The sequence below is a fragment of the Theobroma cacao genome, chromosome 5 (assembly GCF_000208745.1).
Source record: "Theobroma cacao cultivar B97-61/B2 chromosome 5, Criollo_cocoa_genome_V2, whole genome shotgun sequence".
Classification (NCBI taxonomy): domain Eukaryota; kingdom Viridiplantae; phylum Streptophyta; class Magnoliopsida; order Malvales; family Malvaceae; genus Theobroma; species Theobroma cacao.
Window position 1 is genome coordinate 34,975,803 of NC_030854.1, and position 13,625 is coordinate 34,989,427.

General features: G+C 33.8%; 1 protein-coding gene and 3 long non-coding RNA genes across 4 annotated transcripts; all 4 read left to right on the forward strand.

Moving 5' to 3' along the window:
• On the forward strand, nucleotides 234-1,711 carry LOC108661859. The gene is made up of 2 exons (XR_001927747.1): nucleotides 234-414; nucleotides 1,332-1,711. It is a non-coding gene; the product is annotated as an uncharacterized LOC108661859 (long non-coding RNA).
• Nucleotides 3,076-4,718, forward strand: LOC18599918. Its single transcript, XM_018120644.1, has 4 exons — nucleotides 3,076-3,167; nucleotides 3,292-3,338; nucleotides 3,690-3,751; nucleotides 4,270-4,718. Exons 1-4 carry the CDS (start codon nucleotides 3,114-3,116, stop codon nucleotides 4,560-4,562), a joined length of 456 nt encoding a protein of 151 aa, XP_017976133.1. The 5' UTR covers nucleotides 3,076-3,113; the 3' UTR covers nucleotides 4,563-4,718.
• LOC108661860 lies at nucleotides 5,292-7,239 on the forward strand. The gene is made up of 3 exons (XR_001927748.1): nucleotides 5,292-5,777; nucleotides 6,227-6,344; nucleotides 7,038-7,239. It is a non-coding gene; the product is annotated as an uncharacterized LOC108661860 (long non-coding RNA).
• On the forward strand, nucleotides 8,391-9,269 carry LOC18599920. Its single transcript, XR_001927749.1, has 2 exons — nucleotides 8,391-8,548; nucleotides 8,698-9,269. It is a non-coding gene; the product is annotated as an uncharacterized LOC18599920 (long non-coding RNA).

Consider the following 13,625-nt stretch of genomic DNA (forward strand, 5'->3'; position numbering starts at 1 on the left):
TAATATTTTTTTAAATAAATATTATTATTCAAATAAAAAAAATAAAAATTTTTATAAAAAAATAAAAAAATACTTAACTATTCCTCTTACCTAAGGATAAGGACAAAGGTTACATCAACTACCGTTAAATTAGGGGATCAAAAGTCAAGAGTGAAGACCCACCTTTCCAGTTTTCATCAAACTTGTTATTTACGCAAGAATATTTTATTAGGAACTAGCACGCCAGCTCCGGGCCTCGAGTGCGGCCTATAAATAAACCTCCTTCCTGGCAGCTTCCTCGAAGCCCCTTGCTCTCTTTCCTGGCAGCTTCGTCCTCCCCTGTCTCACTCAGTTCGATTCCTTTTTCTCTTTTATCAGAGTTTAGAAGCCGATGATTTAGACGCTTGAATCTCTCACCGTTCTTTTATACATATGGTGAGATATCTGCTACAATTTCAGTTCTCACTTCTTTTCCTTTTTTTTTATTTCATTCATTTATCAATAACCAAAAAAAAAAAAAAGAAGTTTTACTAAGATTTCAGTTTCACTCTCTCTTTTTTTTTTTTAATTTCATTCATTTATCAATAACTAAAAAGAAAAAAGAAAAAGGTTTTACAAATTGAAGGTTGAAGCTTAAGTGTTTCAACTTCCAAGTGATAAGGCAAAGCTTTTTCTTCCACTTCTTTTGCTACTAATATTTTGGGTTGTTGCTTCTTACCGGAGGCTGTCTCCGTTTGAATATGTGGGCAATTTCGATCAGTCCTATAAGCCCCATCATGGTCTTTAAGCTAGGACCGATGGCAGGGCTTAGACCATAAAATGAAACTCTTGTGCTGAAGCAAATTTGTGTTACGTGCTGAAGCATAAAATGAAAATTATATTTTACACTTATTTTATCTTGAAGCCAAAACCCTGATTTTTCATTAACGTTAATCTATAAATATCCTCTTACCCTTCTGGGATATGATATATCTTCTGTTGATCTTGAGACTATACAATATTTATATATCACTTACATTCAAAGAAAAAGTTTATCTTAGATAAAATTTAATTCTGAAATGAATGAACTTTTCCCCTATGATATGAGAAACGGCTGATATGTTGGCATAGGCTGTAGGTTTGAATATCTCTAATTTATGATTCCATGGATTTTGAAAATTCTGGCCTTACTGCTATGCTTAAATTTTTTGACTAATCCCTAAAGTTTGGTGAGGCCCTATATTTTTATTCAAATGGAAGTATTGAAATCAACTTAAATATCACTTTTGATAAATTATTGTTCGTTGAACAATTTTCATTGGATTATTTTCAATCGACATTAATCACGATGGTGACTTTGTTATCATTGTCAGCTATCGCTCGATTTGTGTAGACTTTTGCAAGGGTTCGTGCGATCGATTGATGATGTATGTTGTCTTTTTGTTTTTGCTTTAACGAAGTTTATGTTTAAGTGGAGCTATTTACCATTTGAACCCATCATTTCATCATTGAAACATGTTGCCTATAATGAAGGCAAAACTTTCGCTCCCCAGACCCTACAATTTCAATGTTGATGATGTTCATCGGCAATCGTAAGATTTCTAGAGAGTTGAAGCAAGTGATCGCGCGATGATAGCCCGTTGCTCCATATTTCATATACTTTAACAACTGTTTGCATATTAATCAATATATTGGTTTTTTTAATGAATTAATGTTTATTTATGGCTATATATTCCATCGTCTTCGTGATAAAGTCAAGCTTTCAGCCTCAATCCAACTGCCAACCATGATCTCTCTGTTGGCAGTCACTCCATTTGTAGGTACTTACAGCTAGCGATCGCACGATATATGGACCTGTACTTCGATTTTCATATACTTTATGCAAGTTTTCACACGATGGATCTATAGCAATGATTAATGTGTTTTAGAATCTTCGATCTTTTGGTGTATCCTAATGCATTTTCTTTTCAGCCAATGAAAAAAAGTTAAAAAAAAAAGAAGCAAGTTGCTAAGCATAAATCCACATCATTGATTCATTTCTTAATTTATAAATTCTTCCTTTCTGAACCCCACGTCCCCCCTTTCCCGCCAAAAAAAAAAAAAGAAGAGAATATTAACACATGATTAACTCTTTCCTGCTTTTGTATATAATTGCACAAGATTAACGGAGAAAAAATAAAGATTTGAGCAGACCATTTATGAACCTTCAGAAGAAGAGCAACAATATTAAGCCAAATTCAAATTTTGATCATTCACCAAATAAGTATTTAATGGATTTTAAACCATGTTGAAATTGTTTTATAGTGAGGGCAATTACAAAGGTCATGAAATCTTTGGTTTTGTAGCCCTTTTCACTACAGACAGAACATGAATGAGTTAAGCCATGTACTTGTAATGGAGGTTTTTTTTCCTCTAATTTTTTGAAAAATTTGATTTGGTTTATTCTTAAAAATGGAGACAACGAGAATCTAAACTTTGTCCAATTAGTTAGCATATATATTTCACAAAAATTATCATTCAAAATCTTATGCTAACTAAATTTTAATGTGACGTTAGAATCTGATGATTATATGTTGTTATTGTGGTGCACTGAAAACAAAAAAGAATATATTAATAGTATTCAGAAATTGGCCATGTCCTTTATTTTTAATTTACATTTAAAGTAATTTAACCTCCTTATAAGCTTAATTAGGCATATTTCCTCCTTTTTTTGTCCTTATAAATAAATAGTAAAAGGATTTTGTGACCTCTAAACCAGTAAACCTCTATAGCTCTACCTTCAAAGCACGAATTAAATGACATATGAAAACTTATTCTAGCCTTCGATAAATGAAAAAGTGTGGATGGTCATTTAGGTCAACATTTTCAATTGACCTTGAAATAATGTTGTTTTGGGATAGGGTTTGAACAAATCTTGCGTGTGTATATAACTTTATTTAATACTATTTTTAGTAGTAGTAGTTTCCAAATAATCATTATTGTGTGTAATTTAAAAAAGGTAAAAATACCAATTTTGACAAAAAGAAGAAAAATAACTTTTAAGAATTTCAGCTCTTACTTTGATAGTAAATAAGTTGAAGTCACGACTTGTTGATGCCTGTCCATCCTTATATAAAGGCAGAGCATTTGATTGGAAGGCTTCTATCACGGAGAGAATGACCAGAGGGATTGCAAAGATTCAAACAAAATCAGGGAACATCAAGCAAAGGGTACTTAAAAATAATCCCATTTACTTTATAAAGTTTGTTCAAGTCCATTTCATACAAAATCCGTATTTTTTTTTTCTGTTGATTTCTAGTTAATTTCTCACATATCTTTTGATTCTTTCCCCAGAAAAGAGCGGGCATGAAGACGCTGAAAAGAGGCGAGGCACGGAAAAGGTTAGTCTGAGAAAAACGGCAAAAACAGAGTTGCCCATATTTCCTTTGGGTTTTTCTTCTTTTTTTTTTTTTCTTTTGGTCACACATATTTGTCAATGTTAATATAATCACATCACTCCCTTGTGAATTGTGAGTAGTGATCTAAGTATAAATTTTGATTTAAATAGAAAAAAAAAATCTTAATTTACAACATCAGATCATACTTGATTAATTTTAACGATAAATAACAAGAGGTTAAATCCTAAACTACTTATTTTTATAATTATTTTTCTCAAATGATTTGAGAAAAATAAAACACACATCTTTTTCCCCATTGAAGTCCATTTCCATAGCTCCATTTTACTCTTTCAGGTCATATGGGCATCAAGGCAGGAAGAACTTTCCATTTTCGAGCAGGGAAAGCCGTAGTCTCGGTAAGATTAATTTCTTCCTCCATCCTAAAAAATTGTTGATATTTTCTATAAGGATTACTTGTGTCAATAGACATCCTTAATTTAATAAATATCTTTTGACGTTTTAATTAATTGTAAAAGAGGACTTTGTTAAGGAACAAACAGGCAGGTCACATCCTTGAGGGGGAAAATAGCATGGTCTACGGGCCCAAAATAATTATATGTCTTTTTGTCTTCTCTCAAACAGTGGCTACTAAACTTTGATACTTTATATGTAGTTAAATATAAATATTTATATTTGTGGTACCTAGACTACCTACTAAACATGGTCGATAAAGGATGTGTACCTCAAAAGAATTTTCTTATCCTTGTCGAAGTTGCAAGACAAAGGCATGCAACTTTCTATTTTGGTAATAGAAAACCCAATAAAGTAATTATTTAGTTTTAATTATTCCTTAGCTAAAATTCTTTACTGAAGCAATTATGTTTTCTGTCTCAATCAAATTTTTATTTGTCGGCCGTTTGCAAACAAATTTAAGGGAAGAGCCCCAGAGTTGTTGGAAAGAAGCTGCGCCTCCAATCCAGGCTCCTGCAGGTTGAGGTGATGGAAGCCGAATTGGCAAAGATGAAAGTGCTGATGAGGGACTCGGCTGAGTCGCTAATGGCAGCAAGAGAAGCAGCCGATCTGTCCGACTCAGAATTCGCACTGCTCATCAGGAGAAGAAATGAGCTGGTGGATAACCTGATTAGGAGAAAAAATGAGCTTTTGACAATGAAGGGAATTGAAGCTTTCCTGATGCTTAAGCTGGGTTTCCTTTGGATCGGAGAATGAGTGAATTAACCTTATTTTAAAATGTACTTCAGCTTGACGTATAAAATTAATAACTGCCGGAGTGCCAGAGACTTGACTTGTCTTTCATGAAATCTGTGTTTGCTTTTGCTGCTGTATCATAGTATGCCAAATTTCTAAAGTTTAGGCATTGACATAGGAACATGTTATAACCAAAGCCCCACGCTAAAACATTAAAAAAAAAGAAAAAAGGAAAAGACCTTTGCGTCATTTAGGGAGGGCTCCCAAAGAAGGCTAGGATCTGAGGCATTGGCAAATGAGGAGACCAAAGCCAACAGTAAAAAAATGATACGAGGAATTGAACACCTTTCATTGTTACAACCTATAAGTCAGCTTTCTAGCTTAATTTTTCGTAGTTTTATTACTTGTTGAGGTTTGAGAAATTCTGATTAAGAGCATGGCAATTTTCTAGTTCAAAATATCCTGATTAAGTAGACTAGACAAGCATTGTATTTTTCAAGCCAAAGCATAACGTGCATATCTGGTTGGTTTCAAAATTCGTTGTCCAAGACCACAGCAAAGAGAATTGATGTTGCAACTAAAGCTGTCTATGAAGCCCTGCCCAGTTGGAGATGGGCCTACACCGAATAACAGAAGAGGCCCGAAAAACCTAAGCTATGAATGGGACCGATATTCTTTGAGATAATCTGTTTCTTTAGGGCTTCATCTAAGACCAATCTCTGATCTTCACTCTATGGCTGCACTTGAGCATTCAAAAATACAAAATAAACAGCTTTTGTTACGTTCACGTCTTCTTTTGTTAGGAGCAAAAATGCGGGTCCCACAACTCCTTTTGCCAAAAGGAAAGACATCCGCTTGCTCTTAGTCAAAAAAGAGGCGAGTAAACAACTCCTCCACTATAAAAGGGTCTGACAGCAAAGAAATTCAGCGATCATTAGCTGGGATAAGGACCCACTTCCGAGGTTCAGTTCTTTCTCCAGTTATGAGATTTCCCTCTGTTGTTTGGTTTGAATCTTGTTTACACCGAAAAAAAAGGAGAAAAAGTCATCTTATGCAAATTAAGCGTTGAAGCTGTGGTGTTAGTTGGTTGAAGAATGGTGTCTGCAGGTGGAAATTGTAAGCTATGTCCGCCCTGAATAAGGCCTTTTTAGTGTGTTCCTGGCAATTACAACTCGGGTTGCCCTGTTACCGGAGGCTAACCCTGGTCGGAGTGTCGGCATTCAATTTTTATATCGGGTTTGTCTCTACCCGAGATTTTGTATATATATTTTTGACTAATTGATTAGTGTATGACTTAAAAGTAAATTTTAATTTTTTTTCTTTTTAATTATAAAAAAAAATATTAAGATCAAATTATCTATAAAAATCAATTATAATATGGATTGGTGGAAAAACAGAAATATGAACTTTTATGAACATAATTATACGTTCTTCACTAGTGCAAAATTTCCAAGCAAGCCCTGCCCATCCTTACCCTCGTCTTTATGATAAAAGTTAAAAATGTTTCTTTTTCAAGGTATTAAAATTATAGAAAGGAATACATGGAAATCGAGATCAAGGAAGGAAAAATCAACCCAAAATTAAGCATATATATATATATATATATATTTGAAAATGACAATTTCATTTTAGCAACAAGAAGATTTCAGCAGATCATAGGCTAACAGTTCCTTAATTTAAGCCAGGTGGGGAAGAAGTGAACTGTTAAGGTAGAGACAAAACTCTCCCAGACTGGCATGCGACGGGGTGCATATTCAACGAAGGCACAATGTGCGAAGCTGACATGCCAAAGAAAGCAAATAGGTACTCTTTTATGACTCAATGCTCCTCTACCTTCTGATTTGAATATCTTGTTTGATAATGGTTTAGGGTTGTCAGATAGATTTTAAAGCTTTTCTTTTCTTTATTTTCCATTTTTTGGTTAGCAATGGTGCACGCTAAAGCAAATTAACGAGTAACAATTCTAGGAAAAGCAACTCCCACTGCATCCGCCATTAACAAGTTAATGACTCAACGTGGAGCTTCATTAACTTTAGGAAATGGCTGCATTTTTCTTTAGCACCCACATTAAAAAAAAAGGTCATATGATATTCATCCATGTTGTGCAGTTGTTTCAACTTGAATTATTCGTGAATCTAGCACCCTAATGGTGATTGGGGATGGTGACGTTACCTTTTAACAAGTGTCTAATATTACTTTTTTTTCTTTGAAAGGTAAGCGTCTAATATTACTTGATGAGATTAGGTAGGAGTAAAATAAAATACTCTAGAAATGGATTCAAATCATCTTCCTCTTACATGAATATTTTCTTTAATGTAGCTTCAACAGTTGGCTGGGTTCCTTATAAATATGCATATGATAGATTAGGATACTTTCTAAACCTTGCAAATCAAACCCCTGAATATTTTCTTTCACACAGCACCAATAATGATTAGGGAGGGTGATGGTACCTTATAAATGTGTATCCAACATTACCTTATGATATGTCATAAACAGAGTCAGGATCAAGTGCTCTCAACATGAATAATTTTGTGAACCCAGCTCTATGGTGATCGAAGATGGTGATGGCAGATCAATGAATTTTCAAAAATTTTCCAAAAAAAAAGGCCAAGAGAAGTTCTATCCGTTACAACCATCTCTCCTTGTGATGAACAGGTCATTCTCCATCAATAATATACATGATTATCTCAGTGTTTTTTATTTTTTTGTAGATAGGGTTATCTTGATGTCAATATCGTGCGGAAACACTAGATCACTGTGGACTTGTGCTGGTATTTGCCTTATATTATAAATTGATGATGCTTGTTGCATGCAATTCGGTTTAGTTTAATTCATTTCCCTGCAGCACAAGAAAGAAAAGAATAATAATAATAAGAAGAAACCATGTTTCAGGTAAGGGATCACTTTCGGATGATGCTGTATTAATAGCTAAATGTTTTCAAATTGTAATAAAAAAGACTAAAGATTAGAAATCCCGTAACTTTCAACTTAAGAGCCCATCAATGGGCGGTTTTAATTATGATTTGTCAATTGTCGCAAGCAGTCGGACGATTTTCGACAGACCTGTGGAAATGGCGCGCGATGAATCAGTAGAGGTAGCCGCCTTCTAAATGCCAACGACAGATCATCTCCCTCTAGATTGGATGAGACTGCCTCAATCAAAAGATAAGATAAAAAACTTTCTAAGAATTCAGTGTGTAATTGGAAGGAAAAAAATATTGTTTCTGTGTGTGTCACGGATTGCATCAGATTAGATGCGGCTAAATCCGTCCATTACTTATTGGATCTAGCCAAGCAGGCCGTTGCCCTCCTTAACAGGCTAGATTTGAATTTCGCTTGAGTCGGCAGGATGAGTTTGATTGGCTTTGCCACAAAATTAATTATTCTTATCATTGTTTTAACCGACACAAAACATATAATAGTATATACAGGTATGTACGCTGTATGCATAACGCATGCATGTATAATCAGGTATTAGTCAAAATTGCTCGGTCAAGTATGTGAAAATGGATTTTGAGGGATGGGAAAAGAAATCTGGTTTGATATATCCTTAGGTGAAAAGAGGAAAGAATAAACCCAAAGGTAAACATGTGTCAAAAAGATAAAGAATTGTCTTCGAAAAATCAGATAACATTGCAATTAAACTGTGAAGCAATCAAATCTAAAAGTTTTAACTCATTAAGCAAAAATGGGGTCGAAAGAGTACACTCATAACTTTGACTTTTCCAAGTTTGCTTTTGTATTGGAATTTAAATATAAAAATTAGATTTTATTTTATCTGCTTATTATCATACATTAGAAACCTGTGATGATCATCCTGCTATTTGTTTAAATGATGTATAAGAACTTTTGTAAAATAAAAGCCCTCTAAGTCTCTATATATACTACACCCTCGATGCCACTTTTCAGTCAAGGAAGAATCTAAAAAATTCACAGCAATGGCACTAAACACAAAGCAGTCTCCACTCACAACAGTTCAAGCACAGTCATCGCAGATCAAGCAAAGGGTGCTCAAAGATTCCTATTCATTCATACTATTACTTATTTTCATTACTCAATTCTACCACTAATATTGTTATTATTGTTATCATATCGTTGCTGTGTTCATTTGGATTCTTGTTCCTGACTGACGCCTGCTTTACTTTCTTGCCCCCAGAAGAGAAGAAGGCTGCAGGTATGCTGTCAGGTGGAAGTAATTAGAGATGAACAAGAATGTCAACAGACGCAAAGGTTAGAGAAAAATGCCAAGCCACTGCAATCTCATCAATTATTCCAGCAACTCCGCTTTCTTTAGTGGCTGACTAAACAACCCGGAACCCAACTTGCACTGGTTTCTCTCTATACAGAAAACCCATCCCCAGCTTCGCCTCAGCTGGATGTTTCGATGAAAACAAAGAGAGCAAAAAGGATTTCACTCAAACCATCAACCTCAATTAGTTGGCTTCCTCCCATGATTTCTTTGCCTAGCTCGTCCGTGGCTCATTATTTAGTTTGGTCTAGAGAACCAAAAAACCCCGAGCTTTGGTTTCAATTTGGTTTTTAAACATTTTGACCAAACTGAAAACTGAATTTTAGTAGTAAAAAGTAAAGGCTTATAATATTTTGGTATATATACTATAAATTTTTTTTATTTTTTATTTGTAATATATTTATTTTGTGCTTGTAAGAGTTTTGTAGGGATTACTTTTTGCTTGTGTTACTAGTAGCTTATTTAAATTCTTGTCTTGTACTTAATTGAACTGTTGGTATTGGACTTGAACTATGTGGGCCATTTTAATTAATTTGAATTTTAAGTTTTAGTAGAAATTTTTTGGAGGTCGAAGTGCCCTATAGTTGTTTGTATTATGAGTTTTTTGTTAATTTTATCCCTTAATCCAAAGTTGGTTAATTTAACCATGTATTATGAGATTTTATACAATCAAATCTCCTCCCCCAACGTCGTTTAAATTGACTGTTAATGGTGTTGATGTGATTTAATATGTCAGATTATGCTGATGTGACAATGATCACATGGTACGTTCGATTTTTTTTTTTGCGAAAATGTTTTTTTCCATGTTAGTTTTTTTATGTTATATCATAAAGACTAAATTAAATAAAAATATAGAATACATTAATTATATTGAACAAAATTATAGAGTACAATGATTAAATTAAACAAAATTATAGAATACAATGACTAAATTAATTGTTGAAGTACCTAAAAATAATCTTTATATTGTCACAAGATAATAGTGTATCAATTAATTATTCTTCTTTGGTTTTTGTTCAAATATGATTTAATCTAATATTTGGGATAATTTAAGTCCGGCCCACCACTTGCAAAAGCTTTTGGTTGTCTTGCCTAGTGTTGCTAATTGTTTGTCGAGCAGCTCTTATTTTTTTTGTAAGTGTATAGCGTTACTTTCTACCAAAATTAGTTTTCTTATGTCAAGAGGAATCTTTTGCCACTCTACTTCAAGACTTGTTGTGACATTTTAATTATTGGCTCAATAAATAAATCGTTTTTTTTTTTAAATCCAACCCATTACGTACATGATCTTCACTTTAATTATATACTTTTAAAGAAGGATTAATCCAAAAATAGAGTCCTCTGCCAATACAATGAATTGGAAATGTGGATTGGTGTTATTTTTTCCGATTCCGATCATGTAGGGTTATGCTAAGTTATAAATAGATTCATGTTGGGTTGGAATACCAAAAATTATTTGAAGTTTGAGACTTCCCTTGCATATTTTGAGGTTGAAAGTAGCTTTTGAGTTCACACCTCCATATGCCACACACCTTTCGAATGAAACACGATCAAATTTTTTTACAGTGATTTCCAGCTCAGCTACATAGCTATACATATGCATATACATGTTTGAACATATACTTATGCATATATATGATGATTAGATAGCTTGTTAATTATTTTTTTAAAAATTAAATAAAAGAAATGAAATAGGCAAACAATTGGAACTTGTGACTGGTAGTATATTTTTCTCGTGTATACTTGTTTTATTATCCAAGCTATAATACTAATAGAAGTGTTTATAGAATAAGTTGAGTCAAGCTTAATGAATCTCTTTTTTAATGTCAAATTTAGGTTTCGTATAGTTCATCATTTAGTAATTTTATATTAAAAATAAATGATATTTTTATATTGATTTTTAATATTTTTAATATTAAAATTAATATATAATATTATTTATTAATATAAAAATATTTAATTGAGCTCACTCAAACTTAAAAGTTCATGTCCAACTTGACCCAAATTAAATTGGGTTCATGGGCCTGGGTGGATAATCTCGCCCTTGCACACCTCTGATGGTACACTCCTTTATTATCTTTTTGTGTGCAACTGATAATACACTCCTTTATTATTTTTTTGCTAATACTATTTATGGTATTAAACAGAGAAAAAGCCTTATGATTACAAACTTACAATCATAAATCGTTGCTCTCTTCAAAATTAAATCTGATTTTGTCACAGCAACCAGGTATTACTAATTGTAAAGTATAGAAAAGAACAAGGGCATTTTCTTCGAATATACTGATCGGATATTATATTTGTGACTTCAATCTGTATACAGCTCAAATGGTTCCTCTTCAAGAATAGAGAAACAGAAATGTCCAACTTATTCCTCCTCTAATGGCATGAAAATAGGTGAGTTTTATTCTTAAATTGAGAACTTAAAGAGGTGAATTATATCAGATAATTTTGAGTTTTATTTTTTGGGATCACTATATATAATATATAATTCCAGTTTTAGGTCATTTTCTTTTGAAATCAAATTGGCTTAAAATCAATAGGAAGGGTTTTCTAGTTCTTTTGTCTTAGTTTTTTTGTGTTTGGATTCGAATGATTTTTTATTCAATTCATTCTGTATAGGTTATAGTTGGTAAAATGTTTAATAAACGTGTTGGACAGGTTTAATATGAAATTCCAATTTCTCTTTGTTTTCTTATTACTTATTTGGTTTTCTACTTTTACGTTAAATGCTTCCATTGATTTTGTTTTATTCAATATTGAAATATACTTAACCAAAAGCAAAGCATGCTTCTACTTACACCTTTCAATAATTAAAAGTTAAATGTATAAATTAGTAACAACGTGCATGGTTTGGGACTGCCTTTTCGAAATTGGGTCTACGTACCGCTTATGATATAAGCAAAACTCCATTTATCTACTTATACTTCCATGAAAAAAATAAAAAATAAAGATTAAAACACAGGACTCGATTGCAATTTTTTTTCTTTCCTCTTAATCAATTATGTAAAACATGTATCACGACTGTGTACACAGAAAAGCGGCCAGCAGGAGAAGAAATCATTGCACAAACAAAAAGAAGCAGCTCTCTGCCCAATTCAGGCCTTAAGGTATTGTATGACTAAATATTTATTTCTGAGCCTCCAACTTGTCAGAACATTTTCTTAAACTATAAAATTTATTTATGGTGTTTGAACCTTTCATTTACCTACCCTAGCAGAAGGCGAAGAAGAGCCTACAGAGAATGAAAGTTGAAGTGGCAGAGAAGAGAGGGGAGACAAGGTTGATGATGGAGTTGCTAAAGGAAGAAGCAAAAGCAAAGGGGATTGCAATTGAAAAGATTCAGACTGATAATGAGAGAATGAAGAGACAAAATGTGCTAAAGCTCGAGAAGGATGAATGCATCCGACAATTTATTAATCATATGCTGGTTATCTTTGAAGCCGAGGACAACGTCCTCATGCTTGATTAATTATCTACTTCAACTATTGGACGTATAAAAGTTCGTGTTTATGAAGCAGTATGCACAAAAAACACCATGTGCTGCTTGATTAGTATCTATGAAAACTTTCGGCTTTGTTTCTCTGAGGACCGTGTTTGCTGTTGCATAATAATAATACAAATCCATCTGTTTGGGTCTCCATTTCTACTGCTTTTTCTTTTCCATGACAAAACATTATTGCTCCTACTGATCACCCAAAATTAAATTTTGACTTGATACAATATTCTTTTTTGCACTTAGCTTAACTAAATTAGTAAAAAGAACTGGAATTCAATTATTAATGCAAACAAATAGCAAAAATCGGAGTGTTGTACAAGGCAGCTGGTTCAAAGCATGGGCTATTGCGAATCAATCACTAGATGAACCAAGCAACAGGCCTATCATTGTAATTGTGGTTCAATATCAACTAGGTCGGGTTGTTTTACAGGCTTAACCACCTAAATTCATCAGGAATGGAATTTGCTTGCTAGTTGCTGCTTATTTGCTTAGGACAAAAGGCCCAACCCAGCAAACAAGCAGCCAAAGCTTGACTTCAGTTGGGTGCATCTGGGAAGGCGTGGTGGTTCAAAGCTTGGGCTAGCCTGGAGAAACTCAATGGCCTATATCAAGCTACGGTGACGTTTCACCTAATTTTGTAAAACAATATGTGGACCAAGTCCCTTAGATGAACTGAAGTCAATGCCCTTTTAGCGTTGTTATGTTCACCTAATTTTTTTTGGGGCACTCACATCCTGGTCCCACGCCCGCCTTTCCAAAAGGTTGTGCTCTTAGTCTTAAAGCAGGCGCGCAAATAACTTCCCCAACTATATATTCGGGTGTGCGAGGGAGTCATTCTTGCCCAAGGGCCTCAAAGAAATCTCCGCTCTCTCTCTTTCTCAGTCTCTTTCATTGTGTCCTAGGCCAAAAGCGCCTTATTTAGACGCTCAATTCTTTCTAAGATGGTGAGATTTCTCTTTTCAGCTTCAGCAATTGTAGTTTGGCTTCAGTACTATTAGTAGTTGCAATAAGTACCCTATAGGCACTTATCTTCTTCACTTATTGAAGGAGAAAAATAAGTTAAAAATAGTATCTTCCACAAATAGAAATTTTTTTCCTGGTCGAAGTTTAGTGTCTGCAGGTGGATATATAAACTAAGGCTAAGCTATGTCCGCCAAGAATAAGGTTCCGGGTTGTTGCCGGTTAACAGAGGCTACCCTGGCTTGAGCATCAGCATTCGCTCGCCAGCTCTGCTTTGGTCAAACTTAAGACCAATTCCGGGGATGGAAACCTATCTTTTGGCTTGATAGATCTGGAAGATTAAATTTGTACTACTTTTATATATATGGTTATCTTT